The sequence below is a fragment of the Adiantum capillus-veneris genome, chromosome 16 (genome assembly GCF_014529385.1).
Source record: "Adiantum capillus-veneris isolate H3 chromosome 16, ASM1452938v2, whole genome shotgun sequence".
NCBI lineage: Eukaryota > Viridiplantae > Streptophyta > Polypodiopsida > Polypodiales > Pteridaceae > Adiantum > Adiantum capillus-veneris.
Genome location: NC_140946.1, coordinates 22,586,904 through 22,609,853, shown reverse-complemented (window position 1 = coordinate 22,609,853; position 22,950 = coordinate 22,586,904). Strand labels below are relative to the sequence as shown.

The following is a 22,950-nucleotide window of genomic DNA, read 5'->3' as shown; positions in this document are numbered from 1 at the left end:
CATGTATGAAGTAGAATTAGTATAATGATTTACAAATCACACAAAAGCTAATAGTGGTAAATGAAACTTTGATCACCTTGATGCAAGAACAAAAGAGTCACCAATGAAAAAGAGAAAACACAAGTGATAGACCAACCAACCTTCACAGGGTTACATACCTTGTCCTTGATGATGCGGATTGAATGTTGAACATGGGTGTTGAACCTCAAATTAGAAAAATTGTCTCTAGATTCGGCTCGACAGACAGACTTTGCATTGGAGTGCAACTTGGCCTAAAGAAGTTGAAGGTTTAGCCAGACAATTTCTACAGAATCCTTACAAAGTTGTCATTGGCTCACAAGATCTGAAAGCCAATCATTCAATTCTACAGATTGTAGAAGTTGTCTTTGAGAAGATCAAATACTCAGAATTGACAGATTTGCTGGAGCAAGTGAAGGATGGAGCTTTCTCTATCCATGATGATAAGAGTCAAGCTAAACCAGATAAGGTTCTTTTTTTAATGAAGATCTAGAAATAGCCCTATAATGATAGCAGCAGATGATGTAGCTTGGGGCTTGGATGTGAAGGACATAAAGTTCGTCATCAATTATGATGTTCATGGATCATAGTTCTTCTTGTGGTTAGACCTGCTAAGTATGGAGAATGATTTACCCCTTGTAATTTTCTGTGTTAAAAACGCACACTTGTAAGGCCCCCATTGTGAGGAGAAGCCATCGTGCGTGAAGAAAAATAACTCGCCAAAAAATAAAATCACTCGTCGGAAACCAAAATTTTAATGCCCAGTCTCGAGCCTAAGCTCGAGACTAGACTCGTCGGAATATTCCTTTTCGCCAAAATATTATGGCCAGATGGCGACGACCAAAAAGTCGTCAGAAAACGACCTGTCGGTTGGCCGGTTGGTCGTGGTCGGTGGTCGATGGTCGGAAATCAATGGTCGGTGGCCGGTGGCTGAATTCAAAAGCCGACTTGTCTTCTCAAGGGCGGCCACACATGGGCGGATTGGAGGGTCCGATTCGGACTTATCTACACAAGGGCAGCTACACATGGCTGCCTCTCATAAGAGAGGGCAGCCCTTTTGGCCTATAAAAGGAAGACATTACACATATTTCATAGTCTGAAGTTGATGCAACAAGGTGAAGGTGAGGTGGTGAGAGTGAAGCAAGGTGGGAGCTCCAAAAGGGTATAATCCCTTTGTAACCTACTTCTTGTTTTGAGGTACTAAAGCCATTGAGTGGCTACTTTCCCCTGGACGTAGCCCACATTGGGTGAACCACGTATATCGTGTGTACTCTCTCTCTCTCTCTCTCTCTCTCTCTCTCTCTCTCTCTCTCTCTCTCTACTCTATAATCTCATGTGTGTGAAAATTATCTCTTTCCATTAAGTAATCTACTCAATTATCTACTTAGCTACGTCATATTTCCTAACAAATGGTATCAGAGAAAGCTTTGCTCGTAGCTAAAGTATCTCAAGGAAAGGATTCCTTGAATTGAGTGGGAGTTATGGTGGAGGAAGGGAAGCTCAAGATTGAGAAGTTCAACGGCAAAAACTACCAACATTGGAAGATGCAGATTGAAGACTATCTCTACCAGAAGGACCTCTATTTTCCACTAGGTGGTCTTGCGAAGAAGCCCGCAACAATGGCAAATGAAGCATGGATTGTCCTTGATCAAAAGGCACTGGGAACAATCCGGTTAAAGCTTGGCATCAGCAATGGCCTTCAATGTTTCGGAGATGAAGACCACGAAGGACTTGATGAAGTTACTTGACGACTTCTACGAGAAACCATCGGCATCTAATAAGAAGCGCTTGTTCCATTTAAAGATGGCAGAGAATGGTTCAGTTGCAGAACACCTAGATGACTTTAACACAAAAATAAGTCAACTTCAATCGGTGAGAATCAATTTCGATGACAAAGTGCGAGCTCTCCTTATACTATCATCTCTATCAGATACTTGGGACAGCCTTGTGATGGCTGTAAGTAATTCTATTTCTGGCACAAATACTCTTAAGTTTGATGATGTTGTGGGTGTTCTCCTAAGCGAGGAAATACGAAGGAGAAGCACAGGAGAATCATCAAGTGTTGTACTATCAGTGGAAACAAGACGAAGGCTTAAGGAGAGGTTCAAAAACCAAAAGGGTCATGATCGCTCAAGACGGAGTAAGTCACGCACAAAGTGAGTTCTTGAATGTTGGAATTGCGGTAAGAAGGGCCACATCAAGAAGGATTGTTGGTCTAAGAAGAAGAAGGAGACAGTCTCAAGACAACAAGCCAACATCAGAGGCCAATGCGACAGGTAAAGTAGAGCAAGATGCTCTAATTCTCTCATTAGACAATGTGTCTAATTCTTGGATAGTAGATTCCGCGGCTTCATTCCATGCAACACCACACAAGCAACATTTCCAAGATTACACCAAAGGTAAAATTGGGTATGTATACTTGGGAGATGATGAAGCTTGTGAGATTGTCAGCAAAGGTAGAGTTTCTGTCAAAACTGCTAACGGAAATGAATGGAAGCTTAAAGATGTTAAGCATGTTCCTTCTCTTCGGAAAAATTTGATCTCTACAGGACAATTGGACGATGAAGATCACAACATTGCATTCGGAAACAAACGGTGGAGGATTTCAAAGGGATCTTTGGTGGTTGCCAAGGGAGAAAAGGTCGGTACACTTTAGTTGTGTACTATCAACATGCAACCTTCATCTTGTGCAACAACTACAGAAGTTGACAGTGCGGTGTGGCACTACCGGCTTGGGCATATGAGTGCCAAAGGAATGCAAATCCTTCAAACAAAGAAGCTTCTGCCAGGTTTGAAAGAAGTGGACATAGAGTTCTATGAAGATTGTGTTTACGGTAAACAAAATAGGGTAAAATTTCAAAAATCAAGAAATGAAAGAAAAAATTAAAAAACTTGAGTTGGTTTATTATGATGTTTGGGGTCTTGCAAGTACACCATCACTTGGTGGCTCATTGTACTATGTAACATTCATAGACGATACAAGTAGAAAAACATGGGCTTATGTCATGAAGAATAAGTCCGATGTATTTTCCATATTTTAAAGGTGGAAAGCCTTTGTGGAGAATGAAACAAATACCAAGGTTAAATGCCTCAGATCCGACAATGGAGGCGAATATTGCAGCCAAGCTTTTGTGTTAGCAATGGTATTCGAAGCCAAAGGACAACCCCAACGACATCTCAAAAAAATGGTATTTCAGAAAGGATAAACAGGACAATCATGGAGCGAGCAGGAAGCATCCGCCTACCGCTTGAGCTTTGGGCGGAAACTGTAAGTACGTCTGTGTACTTAATCAACCGGTCACCCTCAACGACATTGTATGGGGGAGTTCCAGAAGAGGCATGGACAGGTAAACAGGTGAATTATGCATTTCTCAAAGTGTTTGGGTGTGAAGCTTTCATGCACATAGATAGAAGCCTAAGATCAAAGCTAGATGCAAAGTCCAAAAAGTGTTTCTTCATTGGCTATGGAGAAGGTGACTTTGGATATCGCCTATGGAATCCTGAAGATGGTAAAATCTTAAGGAGTAGGGATGTAATTTTTAATGAACAAAATACGTACAAAGATTACTTGGAAAGAAAACAAACAAAAGAAACAGGTGATGAGTACATGGAGCTTGAGGACGATGAAGACTGAAGGACTGCAAACGGTGACAATGTGCAACAACGTCAACCAAATGAGGAGCCTCAAACTATTCCCCAAAGATCTACAAGAGCAAGTAGACCTCCAGAAAGGTTTGTTCCTTCCTTCAACCATCTCTTGATCTCAGATTCTGGAGAATCGGAATCATATGAAGAAGCTATGCAACACGAATCCAAAGAAGAATGGACAAAGAGCATGCAAGTGGAGATGAACTCACTACATCGCAACCAAACATGGTAGTTGGGTGAGTTGCCGAAAGGTATGTGGGCACTTCAAAACAAATGGGTGTACAAGCTGAAGGAAGAAGAAGATGGGAAGAAAAGGTACAAGTCTAGGCTTGTGGTAAAAGGGTTTTCTCAAAAGAAAGGTATTGACTTCAATGAAATATTTTCTCCTATTGTAAAAATGAACTCAATTAGGCTTGTCTTAAGCCTTGTGTCTGCTCATGATCTAAATCTTGAGCAAATGATGTAAATACGGTATTCCCTCACGGTCTTAGAGAAGGAAATTTACATGCTTCAACCAAAGGGGTATGAAGTAAAAGGTAAGGAGAAAATGGTTTGCAGATTAAAGAAAAGCTTGTATGGTTTAAAGAAAGCATCGAGAAAATGGTACTTGAAGTTCGATTGATGGATGTTAGATCATGGATTCAGAAGATGCAACTCGGATCATTGCGTCTACACAAAGAATTTGGGAGATGGGAAGTTCATCATCCTAATGTTGTATGTTGATGACATGTTGATTGCCAATGCTAACATGCAGGACATCAAAGACCTAAAAGAGGAGTCGTCTAAATATTTTTCAGTGAAAGATTTAGGTGCTACAAAGAGGATACTTGGTATGAAGATATCAAGGGAAAGGACGAAGAAGACAATAAAGCTATCTCAAGGGGATTACATAAAGAAGGTACTAAAAAGGTTTGCAATGCAAAATGGAAAAACGGTTTCTACACCTTTGGCTAGTCACTTTAAACTAACCAAGGATATGTCCAAAGACACAAGAGGAGATAGCCTATATGTCTAAAGTTCCATATGCTGCAGCGGTAGGTTCTCTTATGTATGCTATGGTCTGGACAAGGCCAGACATTGCACATGTAGTGGGAGTTGTAAGTAGGTTCATGGACAACCCAAGTAAAGAGCACTGGCAAGCTGTGAAGTGGATACTTAGGTATCTGAAAGAGACAACAACAAATGCTTTGTATTTTGGAGGAACTGATATTTTTCTAGAAGGGTATGCTGATGCAGATATGGTAGGTGACAAAGATGCTTAAAGGAGCACTATTGGCTATGTCTTCACGGTTGGAGGCACAGCAATAAGTTGGGCTTCAAAGCTGCAAAAAGTGGTCTCACTTTCTACCACGGAAGCAGAGTATGTAGCAATGACAGAGGCAAGCAAAGAAATTATGTGGCTTCATAGATTCTTAGAAGAGCTTGGATTCAAACAAGACAATTGTGTCTTGTACAGTGATAGCCAAAGCGCTATCCATCTTGCAAAGAACTCAGCCTTTCATTCAAGGACAAAGCACATTGAGGTGAGATATCACTTCATACGCACTCTTTTGGAAGAGGGACAGCTAAAGCTAGGAAAGGTACATACAAGTGAAAATCCTACAGACATATTTACAAAGGTGGTCAACAAGGAGAAATTGAGCTTTTGCTCATCTTCAATTGGCATTCAAGGATAAGAAGCCAGGATGGAAAGCAGTCACAAGTTTGGTTTGAAGATCAGTCTCCAAGTGGGAGATTGTTAAGTATGGAGCCTGATTTACCCCTTGTAATTTTTTGTGTTAAAAATGCACAATTGTAAGGCCCCCATTATGAGGAGAAGCCATCGTGCGTGAAGAAAAATAACTTGCCGGAAAATAAATCACTCGCCGAAAACCAAAATTTTAATGCCAGTGTCGAGCCTAAGCTCGAGACTGGACTTGCCAAAATATTCCTTTTTGCCGGAATATTATGGCCGGACGACGGTTGAAAAGTGGTTAGAAAACGACCTGCCGGTTGGCCGATGGCCACCGGTGGTCGGAAGTCAATGGCCGGTGGCCGGTGACCGAATTCAAAAGCGGACTTGTCTTCTCAAGGACGGCCACACATGGGTGGATTGGAGGGTCCGATTTGGACTTATCTACACAAGGGCAGCTACACATGGCTGCCTCTCATAAGAGAGGGTAGCCCTTTTGGCCTATAAAGGAGGCCATTTCTACACACATTTCATAGTGTGAAGTTGATGCAACAAGGTGAACGTGAGGTGGTGAGAGTGAAGCAAGGTGGGAGCTCCAAAAGGGTATAATCCCTTTGTAACGTACTTCTTGTTTTGAAGTACTATAGCCATTGAGTGGCTGCTTTCCCACGGGACGTAGCCCACATTGGGTGAACCACATATATTGTGTGTACTCTCTCTCTCTCTCTACTCTATAATCTCATGTGTGTGAAAATTATCTCTCTCCATTAAGTAATCTACTCAATCATCTACTTAGCTACGTCATATTTCCTAACAAGACAAAAGTACAAGCAATGGAGCAAACAAACCAAAAACGATAACAAAAATCGCACCGACATTGACAACCATTCGGAGGGGGGAGTGTTGACCCATGGGTCAACAACACGACATGACTCAACAAAGCCTTATTTTTTAAAAGTTATGAAATGCTACGGATTATGCTTAAAAACATCATTTGTAATGAGTAATTTGTCTAGTTGTAGAAGTCGAGTGCAATGGCACTTCGAGATTGTACATATAAAGCCATTTTACCACTTGAACTCTATTTTAGTTTTAACCTATTGTAGCCTTATTATAAAAGGTACCAAGGTCATTTTGTAAGGAAACTTTTATCATAATCAAGTTTTAAGCTGTCGTCGACTGTGTGTGTGTGTGTGTGTGTGTGTGTGTGTGTGTGAGAGAGAGAGAGAGAGAGAGAGAGAGAGTGAGTGAGAGAGAGAGAGAGAGAGAGAGTGAGTGAGAGAGAGAGAGAGAGAGAGAGAGAGAGAGCTTCATTGTAGCGCTACTCCTTGCTCGCTCATCGCATTGGAGAACTGACAACACCATTGTGCTAGGCTCAGTGAGAGCTACGCAACAATGCCAATCATTCCACACAAGATGGATCACACACATTGACGCATCTACGAGACATTTATGGTCTTAAGTGTAACAAATGATGTCTGTTTTTTGCTTGCAACAAGTCATTAGAATCATGGTGACATAAGCTACACATAGATACTCTTAGATTTCAGTTTCGGGCACTTTCATATGCATTTTCCGTAGATGGGTCTAGAGTGAGGATTTTGAGTGTAAAGGCTTTGGGACAGGTGTATCCTAGTGATGGGATGGTGTTTCTTCAGTTTCATACAGCTTTGGTATGATTTAGTGAGTTTCCTTCTGTTTGTGTGCATGTGGGTTGGTGGTGTAGTTGAGAGCAGTGAGATTCTAGATTGTGGTTTACTTAGCCTTCCAAAGTGTTGTATGCATGGGATGGTCTTAGATTGACAAGCTAAAGAGATTGCCTCCATGATCCTATCATGTCATTTGTGTCCTCGATTGACATTATGTTGATCTAGGTTGTGTTGCATGCCCATGGGAGGTCACCTAATAAAAATGTAACCTATCATATAGAAGGGTATTATTTTTTCAAATTTGAAAAAAACTTATAGATTTTAAAAGAAAAGGGTACATTATATTCCTAACAAAATTCACAGATAAGGGTTTCACAAACATGTCTTGAATGCACGTGATATGGTAGTTTTACACATAGTGAACCCCCCGAGTTGCATTTACTTTATAGGTGTTGTGACTCGCTCTTGCAAACAGGTACAAAAATACGATCCATCATTATCAAGGTCGTGAAATCTGCAATAACACTTTCTAGAAAGGTTTCCCTATCGTCTAGGAACATTTTTCTATGGCCACAACGTCAAAAAACAACCATTTATGCACTCAAAACAACAGACGTAACTCACAGTCAAACCACAACAAAATTGAGTATGATTACAATTAACTTAAAGAGCATGAGATAAGGAACACAATGCACTTGTTAAAATCAAAATTTGATTACCAAATCTTGAGAAAAATAGATCACAAAGTGCTTGAGAGTAGCCGCTCTCAGTCATACATGTCAGAGCTCTCCAAAACTTTAGATAGTGATACAATAATTGTGTTCACACTTGAAAATTTGAACTTTATACGTAGGGCTCATTTGGCTAGTGGCTGGCTTACAAGGTTAAAATCTTAAGACAAAGATTAAAACTTAGATTTTACAATGATATGGCTCAATAATCATAGTTCAACTTTTTTACAAGGCTTTCTTGGAGAAAATAATAGGATTACAAAAAACAACGGCTTTGTGAAGACGTGGCCGACTAGGAGGGTGCCCATTGGATCCATCTACTAACACATGATATGACATCAAAAGAGAATTTTTGTGGTGAAAAACCAAATGTATCAGATTTCAAAGTATTTGGATGTATTGCTTATGTGCATGTGCAAGATGAGCTAAGAAGTATGCTTGTTCAGAAATAAAAAAAGTTGTGTGTTCATTGGATATTCCCTTGAGCAAAAAGGGTATAAATGTTACAATCCTATTACATGTAAAGTTAGAGATGTTGTTTGTGATGAAATGGTGAGTTGGTATGCTAATGTGAAGGATGACCTAGGGATTGATGTAAGATAAAATGTGATAGTAGAAAATACAAATGCATAGTCACATGTTTTAGTGGACTACAAGGATCACCTAGTGCAATTATGGTGAAAAGCCATGGAATGGTAGGTTTCGTGATAGAAAAAGTCCCGCTAGCTTATCAAATATATCAAGCAAAGGGAAGCAAAAAGTTGATTAAGTTGCAAAATTTGAGTGCCAGTCATGATGATGGTATGGATGAGGAGTTTAGTATACCCTCTATCAAGAATCTGGGTGTAAGAAGGATGCAAGGAGGAAACAAGACACTTAAAAGTGATCTTGGACCACACATGTTCAAGAAAGTAAACAATCCTATGCAAATATTGACTTATGAGAGCTATCTGACTCCTCATTGTGCATATATGGCAAATATTACATAGGAAGTGGAAGCCACTTGTTTTGAAGATGCCATTAGGGAAAGTTTTAACTCAAAGTTGGTCCTTTTAGCGCTTAAAAGAAAATGTTGGGTGATGAATGAATGGCGGGATACTGTAAAAATACCTAAAGAGTTTTCTTATTTCTATCTCAAATTTTTACAATTTCAAAAATCATTTTTTTGTTGCCAACCTATTGTTGAGATAAGGACATCTCAATTTCAAAGTTAAGAAGGTTGTAATGTACCCACTTTCTTTTACACTAAAGCTAGCATTATTCTATTATAAATGGCTAAATGGAACTCCAAACTGGGTAAAGTATGATATTTTAAGAATCTTAGGTTGTGCATTACTTCACACAAATTCTTTTTTCTTTGAAATCAAACAAATCTAGACCCTTGAAAGCCATACTAAAATATTAATGAAAATTTAGACTTTTGTAGATTGTTTGGGAACTATAAGGGTTGAAAAATATGAAATGCTATTGGCTATAATGGATAAGACATCACATGGGCTGCACATGGAGTCATTTGGGAATAGTGTGACACCCAGATCAAGCATGGAAGCAACATCAAGGCATGAAATCCCTTAAACTTGACCAAGTGGGTAGTGTAGAAGTAGTGGGTGACCTGTAGGACCTCTCTAGGCTTAACTTAGCAAGCTAGGAAGTTTTGGGATTACGCCTATAACAATGATCATCTTCTAGTAGACCTCGTGCTTAGCAAAAGATATAAATAAGCTCTGAGTTCTCACTTATTTACACAATGTGTTACAACACTCAAAAAGCATACTTCTCTTAAGAGAAGGGCATCCACAAGCCACTTAGAGATCAATAACTCAAGTGGATTCACAATATAACTAAGAAATAATGGAAATTTATAATAAATTTTGTTAAGGAAAGTTTGAGATCATTTTTTACCCTGTAAGAAATTATAGAGAAAGAAAATGCTTTTCATTTTTGAAATTTTGAACAAGAAATTTAAAAACTCAAAATTGGGAAAAAACTCCATCTTTTTACTGGGTACACAATGATGTCACTTTTTGGGGCCCTACATGTAGTGCCATTTTAAAATCTCTTGGGAATGTGTCCCATTCCCAAAAAAAAAAATCCCTCCCAAGCACCATTTTTCTCTATTGATCTAAGTTTCAACTTTTCTCCCTGCTCATTCAACTGTCCTTTCTCTACACCTTTATCTACACCCTATCCAACCCATCATCTTCCCCATATCCAAGCTTTGACCATGAATCTTTCTAAGAGGGGTATCCATCATCTCCATGTTGAGCTAGAAGATGAATATTTCCCTCTTCAAAATAGAAATTGACTTTGTGAAATTCCTCCTTTAGCCATTGAAGCAATGATACTAGACGAAAAGAAGCACATTGACCTATGAACGAATGGTAGATTGTATCCCATAGACCCCATCACCAAATGCACCCCACCATTTTTCAATTTCTCTTCATTGATGTAACATTTAATGGCTTAGTAACTTGTGTGTAGTGGAAAATAGCATGAACATAGTGAGAATTTCATTAGAATAGCTTCCTAATGAGAATAACAAGAGTGCTTGGGTGGAGAGAGCAGCAAAAAGTATAACACCTAGTTAGATAGCATGAACAATACTTCAAAAGAGAGAGAAATTAAGAATTTGACAACAATTGAGGACCGGATTTGCATGGAGCCGCTACCCCCTCCAAAAGGCTTTGTATTATGGTTTCTCCCATCAAGAGAGACATTTTACAATACAATCCTTTGTGTTCCTTCAATACTAGCTAGTGCAATGAATATGGAAACTTCATGCACTAAGCAAAAGACTTATCAAACACAACATCAATTCCCTCACGGTCTCAGACCCAACACCTCACGCACCTTCGAAGATGGTGAGAGCTAGCGGGGTATGAGAGTAGATTGAGAGGAAGAAGGAGTATTCTTACATGGTAATTACCATGGTAGAGGAGATGAGCATGCATTGAAGCTTGGCTCTTGGTTGGATTTGCATCACAAAGCCAAGAGTTGTTGGTGTAGGCATCCCTTCTCACAAGCTTGGAGTAGGTGGTAAGCTTTCCATTAAAGCTTGAGAAGGAGAGAAAGTCTTCTTTGCTTCACACATGAGATTGTGTGAGTGTGTGAGTGAATAATTCCTTGCAAAAATCAGCCTCCTCTCTCTCTTGGTCGACCTCCCTTGCTAATTACTCATGCTACAGCTCTATTGGACCTCCCCAGGCCTAACCAATGGAAATTAAGTAGCATAAGTGATAGTCTTCTGACATGTGTCCCCCTTTCCCCTTTTGTGAGAGCTTTATGTAATTAATAAATGCAACTAAACTCTCATTGGACCCCTTTGCCTCCTGGCCAATAGGAATCAGGCAAGCCATTTGGCTGTTGAATGCTCATTGGTCCCCTTGGGAGACTGATTAATAGTCTTCTAGAGAGCTTAATTCTTATTGTCTCTTTTATTAAGTGTTTTTAATTTAATTAAACTAGATTTACTCTAGCCTAATTCTCATTGGTCCACCTCCATGGCCATCCAATAGGATTTGAGTACACCTTGTGGGCATCTGGCCTAGGGAGTTGACATGTGTCCCTCTTTCCCCTTGTGTACAAATGAAGCTTGTGAGTGTGTGTGTGTGTGGGTGTTTCTCTCTCATCCGCTACTTCTTGGGCTCGCCCCCTCCTATGTAGGGCTTGACAAAGACTTTTTGGGACACACACAAAGCTTCCAATTCCCCTAATGTTTGACCTTTGGACACAACCTATGAATTTTGGAACCTTAGCATTTTGGAAGTCTTAATGGGCTGAACCTTAGGGTCTTTTGAGCCCATTGTTGCACATAGCTCTTTTCTTCCTTAAACTTGAAGATCACCAGTCCTTTTTATCGTCCCCTCATTCTTTTGAACCCATTTGTGAAACCGGACAATCCATAAAGCTAATAAAAAATGACTTGTTTCAACTGTCATGTATGGGTAGAGTTTATCGATCTTCCCTATTTCATATGGTCTTGCATTACGTAAATAGTTGGTTCATTGGAAAAAGTCATATTTGTCCCCTTTATCAAGTCCCTCAACATGAATAAATCTTGCATCTGTGGTTGACTTATTAAAAAAAATTTAGTGCTCTAGAAATGGAAATCCCATGTGTGGGAAGGGTTGTGATCTACTTAAAGTGGGGCAACTTGGTTGGTTCCTATTTCCACTATGGAAATCTTGGAAATTTTACTAAGGATTGCTTCAAATATGTCTCTTATCGATAGTTCTCTTATCTAGTCCCAAAAGAACAGATTTTTGGTAATCAAGGTTCTCTTGATAGACCCCCCCCCCCCCCCCCAAAAAAAAAAAAGAACTTCCAAGCACCCTCCCTTCAAATTTTTTCTCACTTTGCTAAGCCACATGGTGTAAAAGCTGTAAAATAATCCCTACCTCTAAAACAACTCTCTTCTAGGAAAAACTCCACCAGCCTTCGACTCCCCATCTTCTTCTAAAGCTTCTACGAAGGAGGACAAGGGGAAAAAAGTCCTATTGATTCAGAGGCTTTCATACCCCTCCACTAAGAAGAACGTTTAAACAAGTCTTTTCATCTAGATATGTGTGACCTCATCTTAATGACATATTGAATCACCCCCCTTTCCTACCTCTTTGGCTCTCATTGAAGAAGGTTTGAATATTTCCTTACTTAGTAAACACTCCAAAGACACTCAAGGTATCAATATATGAGGTGAATATGAATGATGCTCAAGAGGAGAGTACTTGGCTTGTACTCAGTGTTACCCAATAATCAAATGAACGTTGTCTCCTAGAGTGTAAAGGGGTTGGATGACCCAGTAAATCCTTTGTTTTTTTACAAGTGGCTCATGAAGTTAATTCCTGATATTGCTCTCATACATGATTCTATTGGCACTCTTACTTTCATAAAATCTTGCCTTACTTTCTTCTTGGTTTTTAGATCATCCTACTGCTGGAAGATGTTCAATTTTCTCTTTAACTTATGAAAGTAAACCTCTCTTCGTTTTTGCTTCTAATAATTCTGTGGAAAGATCAGAGCTATGAAGATGGCTCTCAACCTTGACATTAATAATGTTGTTATCGGAGGGGATTTTAATATGGTCCTTAAACTATCATGCGCTACATCTATGGTTGTATTGCTAGATATTTTGAAAGATAGCAATGAAATACTTGTGAATATTTGTTCCTCATTCATTACATTATGTTTTTTATCCCTTTGTTTGATTGGAAACCCAATCATTGTTGGGGTGGTAAAGCCCAATGTGATGCGCCTAAGTGTTGGGCGGCCGGAGACTAGCCAGGAACTAACACTGACCATTCATTCTACAGAAAAACAATGTTAAAACCATGTAATTTGTGTAAATGAGCAGCCAAGTGTTTCTTTGTGGCATCGTCGGTTAGGACATATGTCTCAAAAGAGAATGAAAACCTTGTCTCATTTTGGTTATGTTCTTGGCTTCAATGTCTCAGACTTTTCAGTTCGTGAGCATTGTCTTTATGGTAAACAAACAGAGTCACCACACAAAAGGGGAAGCACTCGAAAAAGTGAGCCATTAGAGTTAGTGCATAGTTCTATGCCTAGTATCCATGGGAGGTTCATTGTACTTTGTTACATTCGTTGATGAATTCTCAAGGAAAGTGTGGGTATATCCTCTTAGGAAGAAGGATGAAGTTCTTTCAAAATTTCAAATTTTGTGGCATTAGTGGAGAATCAGTCTGGCAAGAAATTCAAGTGCTTAAGGTCAGACAATGGTGGTGAGTATGTCACTAAAGCCTTTCAAAAATTTTGTGATTCCAAAGGCATCAAACGAGAGTTGACTGGTCCATATAACCCTCCACAAATTGGTGTTGATAAGAGAATGAACCGTACCATACAAGAGAAGTTATGTAGCATGTTGTCTAATGCAGAGTTGCCTAATGGATTTTGGGCAAAAGCGTTAGCAACTGCTGTCCATCTTATTAATAGTCTCCTAACAAGGCTTTAGATGAGAAGGTACCTGAAGATCTTTGGTCTGGGAAGCCACCTTCTTACAAGCATCTTAGAGTCTTTGGCTGTGAAGCGTATTGCCATGTTCCAAAGGAGTTTCGAAGCAAGTTGGCTCCTAAGTCAAAGAAATGCATATTTCTTGGCTACGGCGAGATGGGATTTCAGTTATGGGATCTTGAAGCTAAAAAGATAGTTTGCAGCAACAATGACATATACTTCAATGACGAAAAGATGCATAAAGCCTGTGCATACATTGGAGGTCAGAAGAGTTATCTTCCAAGAAGATGGAATTGTCCACAATAGGGCTGAAGTGCCTAATGTCAGACAGCAAGTACAGAATCCTCCTGTAGTACAAGATGTTGTTGAGGGACAGCCGGCTCAAGCAGTTAATAGAAGGTCTACAAGAGTTTCAAGGCCTCCTGATAGATTTACTCCCTTATTGGACTACATTATATTGACAGATTGCGGAGAACCTTCCTGCTATAAGGAAGCCATGTCAATGGGTGACAAGGCAAAGTGGGAGAAAGCTATGCAATTAGAAATGGACTCGTTGCATAAGAATCAAACTTGGAAGTTGGTTCGGTTGCCTAAAGGTAAAAAGGTATTACCATGCGAATGGGTGTACAAGCAAAAAATTACACCTCATGATAATAAACCCAAGTACAAGGCACGACTTGTAGCTAAAGGATTTAAGCAACAGTAGGGTATTGAGTTTGATGAGATCTTTTCTTCGATCGTCAAGATGACTACTCTGCGGTGTGTACTTGCATTGTTGCTAAAGACGACATGAAACTTGACCAGATGGATGTCAAGACGACATTCTTGCATGGTGATCTTCAAGAAGAAGTTTATATGCAACAGCCAGAAGGGGCAATGAAGACTTGGTGTGTCAATTAGAAAAGACTCTTTATGGTCTAAAACCGTCATCAAGGGAGTGATATCGTAAATTCTACTCGTTCATGCTCTCTCAAGGCTACAAACATAGCGATATGGACCATTGCCTCTACACTAAGCGAGCTAAAGATAATAGTTTGCTGATTTTGGTCCTTTATGTGGATGATATGTTAATTTTTGGGAAATGTAGGGATGATATTTCAACCTTGAAGTTAGAGTTACATGCAAACTTTGAAATGAAAGACATGGGTGAGGCAAGCCATATCCTTGGAATACGCATTAAGCGAAACAGATGCAAGAAATTGGTCTATTTGTCTCAATTTGAGTACATTGATAAAGTGATCAAGCGTTTTAATATGGAGAGGGGGAAGGCATTGAGTACTCCATTGCCTCCATATGTGAAACTTTCTAAAAATGATTGCCCTGAGTCTGAAGAGGAAAAGGCTGAAATGGCACAAGTGCCTTATTCATTTGCAGTTGGGAGTTTGATGTATGCTATGATTGCTACACAACGTGATATTGCTTTTCCAATGGGAGTTGTTAGCAGATATATGTCAAATCCAGGCAAGAAACATTGGGAGGCAGTGAAAGGGGTTATGCGATGTTTGAATGGTACAAAAGACATGTGCATTTGCTTTGGACGAAAGGAAGCATGTGTAATGGGTTACACGGATGCAGATTACGCAAGAGACTTGGACAAGAGAAGGTCCACTTTAGGCTATGTTTTTGAATTCACTAAAGGTGCAGTTTCATAGCGATCTCATTTGCAAGATTATGTTACCTTGTCTACTACTACAGAGGCTGAATATGTTGCAGCTTCAAAAGCTTGAAGGAAGCTATATGGCTTGGTCAGCTGTTGGGAGACTTGATTAATCAATGTTGAGATGCATGTGTTACATTGTGATAGCCAAAGTGCTATACAATTGGCAAAGAATCCAGTGTTTCATGCAAAGACAAAGTATGTGGATGTGAAGTATCACTTCATTCGTGAGGTGCTTGAGGACAAGCGATGCAGCTTGCCAAAATTCACACCACTGAGAATCTTGTTGATCTTCTAACAAAGGGCTTACCTTCAGAGCGGTTTGCACATTGTCGGACACTCATGGGCATTGGGTAGATGATCATGGTCATTTGTCTACCTGTATTGTATGTATATATACATTGTCACCTCAACTTAAAGGCACATTGTTTTTTAAGTGGGAGGTTGTTGGGGTGGTAAAGCCCAATGTGCCTAAGTGTTGGGCGGCCGGAGACTAACCGGGAACTAACACTGACCATTCATTCTACATAAAAGAATAGGGACTCATAACCGTAACAATATTGTGCTTGGAGTCCACCCAAACCTGTGTCTTCTCTCTTCTTCTCTCTTCTCCATTGCTGCACACACACACACACGCGCGCGCGCTCATTTGCAGTCTTTCCAATCTACTCTCATTAAATTTTTTGTGGAATTCCTCTAAGCTAGGATTTGTTGGACCTTCCTTTACAAAATGGAGGTTTAGGAATCCTGCAAATATTGCACCACACTTATGCCAAAAGAGCTACAATGATTTAAGATATGATTATAATTGATACCCTTTGGGTTGATCTCATGTGGACCATGCTTGAATCTTCAAAGGTAATTTTCTCAGGTCACTGGGATCTCTCTAAATCGGGATGAGTTGCTTTCACATCTCCCCAACCAAATGTTAGTTTATTCCTGGAAATCAATTTTGTTACATCTCACTTGGTCAGGTAGGCAAAGATACAATAGAAACTCCTTTTGGAGTTTTATCTTTGAAGTTCCTCCCGCCCTCTCACTTAAAGAAAGGGATTTTGTGGTTCATCTAGCTGACCACAAATGCTTGGATTTTTTACCAGCAACATGCTTTCATGTACTCCTTTCCTTGGAAAATGATGAAAACTAAGGTTTTGGAAGGCTGTATTGTTTTGTCTAATGAGGCTTTAAAAAATCAATGCTTCCAATCCATACATGCACTAAGGGAGCTGGATGGCAATTTATGGTAGATTGCTGCAAATGTTGCAAACCCTTGCTCTAAGCACTGTGGGATTATGTATTGTTGGTGTACAGATGTGGCAGATGTTATATTGATTGCATGATGATGCTTGCGGAAGTTACACAAAAGTATTGTTGCTGCAGATGATATGGCAAACAATATGTTCATTATGTGATGATGCCTGCATAGATACAGGAGATCTATTGTACATGAGATTATGGTAACAGAAGAGATTTAGAGAGAGAGAGAGAGAGAGAGAGAGAGAGAGAGAGAGAGAGAGAGAGAAAAGAAGAAGAAGAATAAGAATGTTTTAATGTCGTAGGAAACTATCCTAAGAGACATTAACAAGTGATAAAATCACGAGACCTGCCATTGAAAAGGGCACATCAATCTAAGCGTGGCTTTTGAGTCATATTAAGCTTTGCAAAAGAGCTTCTAATGCCAATCTTCCACATTAATGCAAGCATTGTAGTCTTTCATGATGATCTTTCCTATGAGGCAGAGCTAGTTGAGACAATGCCACTCTAACAAGATTGGAAGAAAAGAACTTTGTCATCACTAAGTTGCCAAGTGACACTGGTTGATAGGCTATACCCAATGGTTCATAATTTCTGCCGAGCATTCCACACTTCACTATGGCCTTATCTAGGCCAAAACTTAGGTACTAAAAGGCCATATATAGGATAGAAGAGACCGGGGCCTTCCCTATCAGCTGCAATATACAATACATGAACTCGACTCAAAATTTGGAGCTCAAAAACAACTATTGTGGAGAAGCTGGGTAGATCTCAGCTTTGCAATGCGGAAACATAAGCTATTGCCGCTACTGTTAGGCCTCTACATCATGGTATATAGATATGGTGATGTCAACACTCCCGCCCATTTCATCTTCAGAGAGGGATCCCCGTTGCAGCGAGGAGTTGATGCTTGGGAGGAAGGATTCTGTGATCTTCATGCTCTTATGTGGTCTCCAAGGAGTCGACAGAAAATGCAGACCTGCACAAAGATTTTTGAGATGATTTGTGGTGCAAACAGTTGCTTCCTAAGACCACCTTCGAGGGCAAGAAAGGTTGGCCTTTGAGTATGTGCCCATCAACATAGCAAGGGCCCTCTCTAAAGAGGTGGTAACCTTGTCCATAGAGGGGCGACCGGTGCCCCTCTTCTTTACACACTATGCCACTACACATGCAATCTTGTGAACTGCATCCAAGTTTGGGGGGGCCTCGAGCCTCGAATCCAATACACATTGCACGTGCCCTTCCTTAATGAGAGGAACTGCTCACTCAAAAATGTTTCCCTCATCATAATCCATGTCAATAGCTTTGCAACCGCTCATAATCTCCAAGAGCAGGACTCCAAAACTGTACACATCATGGTTGGTTGTCGAGTAGTGGAGCCTATAATACTCTGGGTCTGCATAGCCCAAAGTGTCTATTGGAATCTCCAACAACGGTGAGTCATTGTCGGTGGGACCCAATAAAGATAAGACAAAGTCGGCCACTTTATGTCTTTGTGAAACTTTAGAGGGCACGCATAACCATGCAAGTATTCCAATCCGTGGGGTGCTTGAACCACGACAGTTACTCGCCTCACCCACCCAAGGTGATGCCTGTTGCCATGAAGCTTCCCATGCAAAATCCCATTGGCCATTAACTCATGAAGATCAAGCTCATTACGCCACTCATTTGAGTCTTTCTGCTATTGGCTGGGCATGGGCACTGCTGCAGCTCGCTTCACTACTACGTCTACATGACCATCGCCAACCACTCCTCTGTATACAATTGAGAAGCTTCCTTTTCCCATCTCATTCCCCTTGTCAAAGCCACAAGTTGCTTGCTCCAGCTCTTGGTATCTGAACCCCTCTTCTCTTGACATCTTGGGTTCTTCGAGCTCTCTTGATGTCAGCCTCAACTCCTTCATAAAAGAGAAGTCGAAAGAGCTCGTCTTGTTGCCCGCCCCTCTGCTTCTTGTTGATGGACCTAGGCATACTTCCATTAGCGGTGGCAGCTGCAAGCTTGGCGAGCTTGTACCTGACAAGAAAATGGCTCCCTGTCTCATCACTCCAGTAGATGGGCATCCTGTTTACCGCAAACAATCCACAAGAAAAAAGGGAGCCTCTTGTAATGGATGTTAAAGTGGCACCTTCTGCAAAAGATCCAGTCATGTTGTAGCCATAACAATCCACTGCTTGCTGAACTTCTACCTGATCTGAGGGCATAAATAGTTGTCGCATGCAATTTATAATGGATCCAAACTCCCCATGCATACATCAAAATAAAATACCTTGTAAAATGACACAATAAATGAAGGCAAAAATCATTTAAACTATGGAGAACTTCACTTTACAAAGCAGACTGAGTTTGCGGAGACAAATCGCTCAAGCATGCCACCAACACAAGGAGTTGTGTTGACGTGTTTTTTGGCTGCGAGGAGATCGGACACCGTAGATATTGTCACGAAAATAATCTCCATGACCCGTTCGCTCGTCAAAAACCGATATAGACACCTACATTTCATGAAGTCGTGCATAGGGAACATGGGCGACACATAAGCCTCTAATTGCCCAAGTTTTGGGTCCAATGCTCGGAGGTGAAAGGGGAGGCAAGGGGGGCAAAGTAGTCTCGGGTACCCAAGATTACCAATTTCCCAACATTACTTTGCACGAGATCTACAATGGTCATTCATTGCACCACCAATCCTAGCAGCCCATGCCCGTGGAAGATGAAGTGGAGGGAATCAATAGCACAAACCTTAAAACTGCGTGGCCTTTTCAATGTTGATCTCAATGCTGACAAGAAGTTAAGTGAGATTAAAAGAAATGTGCTTAACTCTCATTTCAATTACAACACAATTTTGCTAAAAAATGCACCAAGGAAACAAAAAATTGATTTTATCTTGGAACAATTACCAAAATCTCACAAACACAACCGATTTTAAGCCTTCCTCTACATTTTTTCATTAACGATGGAAACTTGAAGGTAACTCTCAATTAAACAACATAATCAATGGTCACTTTTAATATGTTGCGAACAACCAGATGTCAAATATGGTATGATATTCTTGATATCTGAATACAAATGTGCTCCAAAAAAATCATGAAATGGAAATAATATTAGTGACTAAAACATGTAAATTCCCTCCTTTCTACAAAATGTCTGAAAATGACACCATGGGAATAGATTTACATGCTTTAGAGAAATAAGGCTCCACTCTACAATTCGTTGCGTGCCTGCTTCTTGTGAATTTTGCCTGCTCACGATGATGTCAGCATGTCTCGCAATAAAATTTTCTACGCCACACTCGTATTACTCTGACGATTGTCCATTTCTAACATCACATCTTGTCCCCCATTGCCTTCTGGAAATAATCACATCCTGTCCTCCATAGTTGAAGATGCATCGCTCAAGTCTGGTATCTATATTACCTTGTACTTTACCCTAGTGCCCACGACGAAGAAGCTCAGTAATTAAAAGGTACTTCCCCTCATAGAAGCATGAAGAGTGCTTGAAAGTACAAAATAATTCATTTCGATATAATATTCTTTCTTTCTCTCTCTCTCTCTCTCTCTTGATGGATTTTGCAACTTGCAAGGATCTCATTGACCTGCAAAACAGGATATCGATGAGTTAATATGCACATTGAAGATGCATGAGAGGATGACGGTGAGGTGGGTGGTGGTGAACTAGGGCTTAAAGAGGAACTCAGTGACAATTTAGGCAGGCTTTGACAGATTAGTGACATGCTTAGCAGAGAGAGCGAGGGTGTTGAGGATTTAGTCAGAGAGGGAGGGCGATATCGGATGATGGTAGGCAGCTTGGGGCTTGGTTAATCGCTACTTCTTCATGTGGCGATGAGGCAATGATAAGGAGCCTGATTCATGCTTTTGTCCCCACCTCAATAGCGCCGGCGTCTCATGTCCTCTCAAGTTCAGCGCGCGTTATAGCTGGAGAAGGAAGGAGATTTGATCTATGAGGATAACGAAGCTCACGGGGGAGGCAGTGGCGGATCAATATTTATGACGATTAACATCCAATGTTGAAGACTCGAGGATGAGCACCGCTTTGATGGTAGCGATCGCATGTCATGGTTGCAAGAGGAGAGCAGAAGAGAAACTCACAGGTAATTTGGGAACAGTAGCCACGAGGGTTCGAGGAGGACATTACAAAGAGGACGTGTAAAAAGCGTAGGTTAGGTTTTTAAAGATTAAAGGCCCATGGCATGACAAGGAAGGCACCACTGCTTTAGGTCCAAAAAATTCAACCAAAAATCTCATCCTGCAATTTTTAAAGAGGAGATACCAGAGCATCACCCAACACTCACTAGCATCATTGCCTTATCTTGAAAGCCAAAATACAACCAAACGCTTGAATACATTTGCTTCATATTTTTAGTCTGCTCACACACATTGGATCCTTCACATTTTTCAACGATTCTTTCTTGAATGTCGCAGTGCACTCACCAATCAAACATTTTCATCTTTTATTTTATTTTTTAATTACATATGAGATTTTTCACAACCAAATAGAGAACACATCACTATGGCCTTAGGCCTTTGGGCAGGCCAAGAGAGAGGGGGTGAGGCTTTGATTTTCTTTGCTCATTCAGCCAAGGCTGTTTCGTTAACAAAGACTGTTCGCTGCTTAACCTTACACAGGGCGCTCTCTCTCAGAACAGATTAAGCGATGCGGTCCTTTTCAGGCTTCAACGGCTAGCGAGCCTTCCAGACGCACCCTCTCCCTCTATAAATTTGATCAGGTAAGTGGTAAGCGCAGGCATCCCATCTGCAGTTAGCTGCGTTTAGTTCTGCTGTAGTTGCTGTAGTTGCAGAGAAAACTAAAACCATGGTGAGTTCTTTCCTTTTTGCATTACTTACTGTTTCTGTTTCTGTTCTCTTTGTTGCAGTACTTGCTGTTTTCCTGTTTTCTTTGTTGCATTACTTACTATTTTATTAAGGCATTACTTATTGTTTTCTTTGTTGCATTACTTACTGTTTTCCTGTTTCTGTTTTCTTTGTTGCAGTACTTACTGTTTTCCTTCATTCTTTGTTGCATTACTTACTGTTTTATTAAGGCATTACTTACTGTTTTCCTGTTTTTGTTTTCTTTGTTGCAGTACTTACTGTTTTCCGATTTTCTTAAGGCATTTCTGGGGCAGCCTACTTACCGTTTTCTGCATTCTTTGTTGCATTACTTACTGTTTTCCTGTTTTCTTAAGGCATTTTTGGGGCAGTGTACTTACTGTTTTCCTGTTTTCTTTGTTGCATTATTCACTGTTTTCTGTTTCTGTTTTCTTTGTTGTAGTACTTACTGTTTTCTTGTTTTCTTTGTTGCAGGTACTTCTTAAGGCATTTCTTGGGCAGCCTACTTACTAATTCCCTACTTTCTTTGCTGCATTACTTACTGTTTTTCTGTTTTTGTTATCTTTGTTGTAGGTACCTCTTAAGGCATTTCTTGGGCAGCCTACTTACTGTTTTCCTGCTTTCTTTGTTGCATTACTTACTATTTTTCTGTTTTCTTAAGGCATTTCTGGGGCAGCATACTTACTGTTTTCCTGCTTTCTTTGTTGCATTATTCACTGTTTTTCTGTTTCTGTTTTCTTTGTTGCAGTATTTACTGTTTTCTTGTTTTCTTTGTTGCAGGTACTTCTTAAGACATTTCTTGGGCAGCCTACTTACTAATTTCCTGCTTTCTTTGCTGTATTACTTACTGTTTTTCTGTTTTTGTTTTCTTTGTTGTAGGTATCTCTTAAGGCATTTCTTGGGCAGTCTACTTACTGTTTTCTTGCTTTCTTTGTTGCATTACTTACTTTTTTGTTTTCCTTGTTACATTACTTATTGTTTTCTTGTTTTCTTTGTTGTAGGTATCTCTTACAGCTGGTGGCAGGCAGCAGAAGGAGGTCTTCTCTAGTTGTAATGAGGGAGGAAGAGGAAAGCTATTCCGAAGCAATTGTGGCGATTGAGGAGACACAATCTGAAAAAAGGCCCCGGATTCTTGTGACTTCTTTGAGTCGTGCAAGAGCAATGCTTGAGCGGATCGCTACTCTCAAAGAGGAGGAAGAGCCAAGCGTAGCTTATGCAAGGCGATAACGATGCATATCCTGAACACGACACTTATGGAGCAAATGGTAGCTACTCTCAAAGAGGAGGAAGAGCCAAGCGTGGCTTATGCAAGGCGAGAACGATGCATACCCCGAACACGGCATTTATGGAGCAAATGGTGATGCATACCCTGAACACGACACTTATGGAGCAAGTGATGCATACCCTGAACACGACACTTATGGAGCAAATCACCATTTGCTCCATAAGTGTCGTGTTCAGGGTATGCATCGTTTTCGCCTTGCATAAGCCACGCTTGGCTCTTCCTCCTCTTTGA

General features: G+C 40.4%; 1 protein-coding gene and 1 pseudogene across 1 annotated transcript; one reads left to right on the top strand and one right to left on the bottom strand.

Moving 5' to 3' along the window:
* Positions 1-17,405: 17,405 nt before the first annotated feature.
* On the bottom strand, positions 17,406-18,794 carry LOC147438712 (serine/threonine-protein kinase-like protein ACR4; annotated as a pseudogene).
* Positions 18,795-20,640: 1,846 nt separating this feature from the next.
* On the top strand, positions 20,641-22,848 carry LOC147438711 (uncharacterized). Its single transcript, XM_086483921.1, has 4 exons — positions 20,641-20,695; positions 21,157-21,331; positions 22,008-22,214; positions 22,436-22,848. Exons 1-4 carry the CDS (start codon positions 20,641-20,643, stop codon positions 22,659-22,661), a joined length of 663 nt encoding a protein of 220 aa, XP_086340047.1. The 3' UTR covers positions 22,662-22,848.
* Positions 22,849-22,950: the final 102 nt, after the last annotated feature.

What these genes read in the sequence shown, in the direction of transcription:
- LOC147438711 (XM_086483921.1), top strand. Translation starts at nt 20,641, where the DNA reads ATGGTAGCGATCGCATGTCATGGTTGCAAGAGGAGAGCAGAAGAGAAA. An exon ending in AGCAGAAGAGAAACTCACAG is followed by an intron (nt 20,696 to 21,156) that starts GTAATTTGGGAA and finishes AGAGGGGGTGAG; the next exon opens with GCTTTGATTTTCTTTGCTCA. An exon ending in TCTTGTTTTCTTTGTTGCAG is followed by an intron (nt 22,215 to 22,435) that starts GTACTTCTTAAG and finishes TCTTTGTTGTAG; the next exon opens with GTATCTCTTACAGCTGGTGG.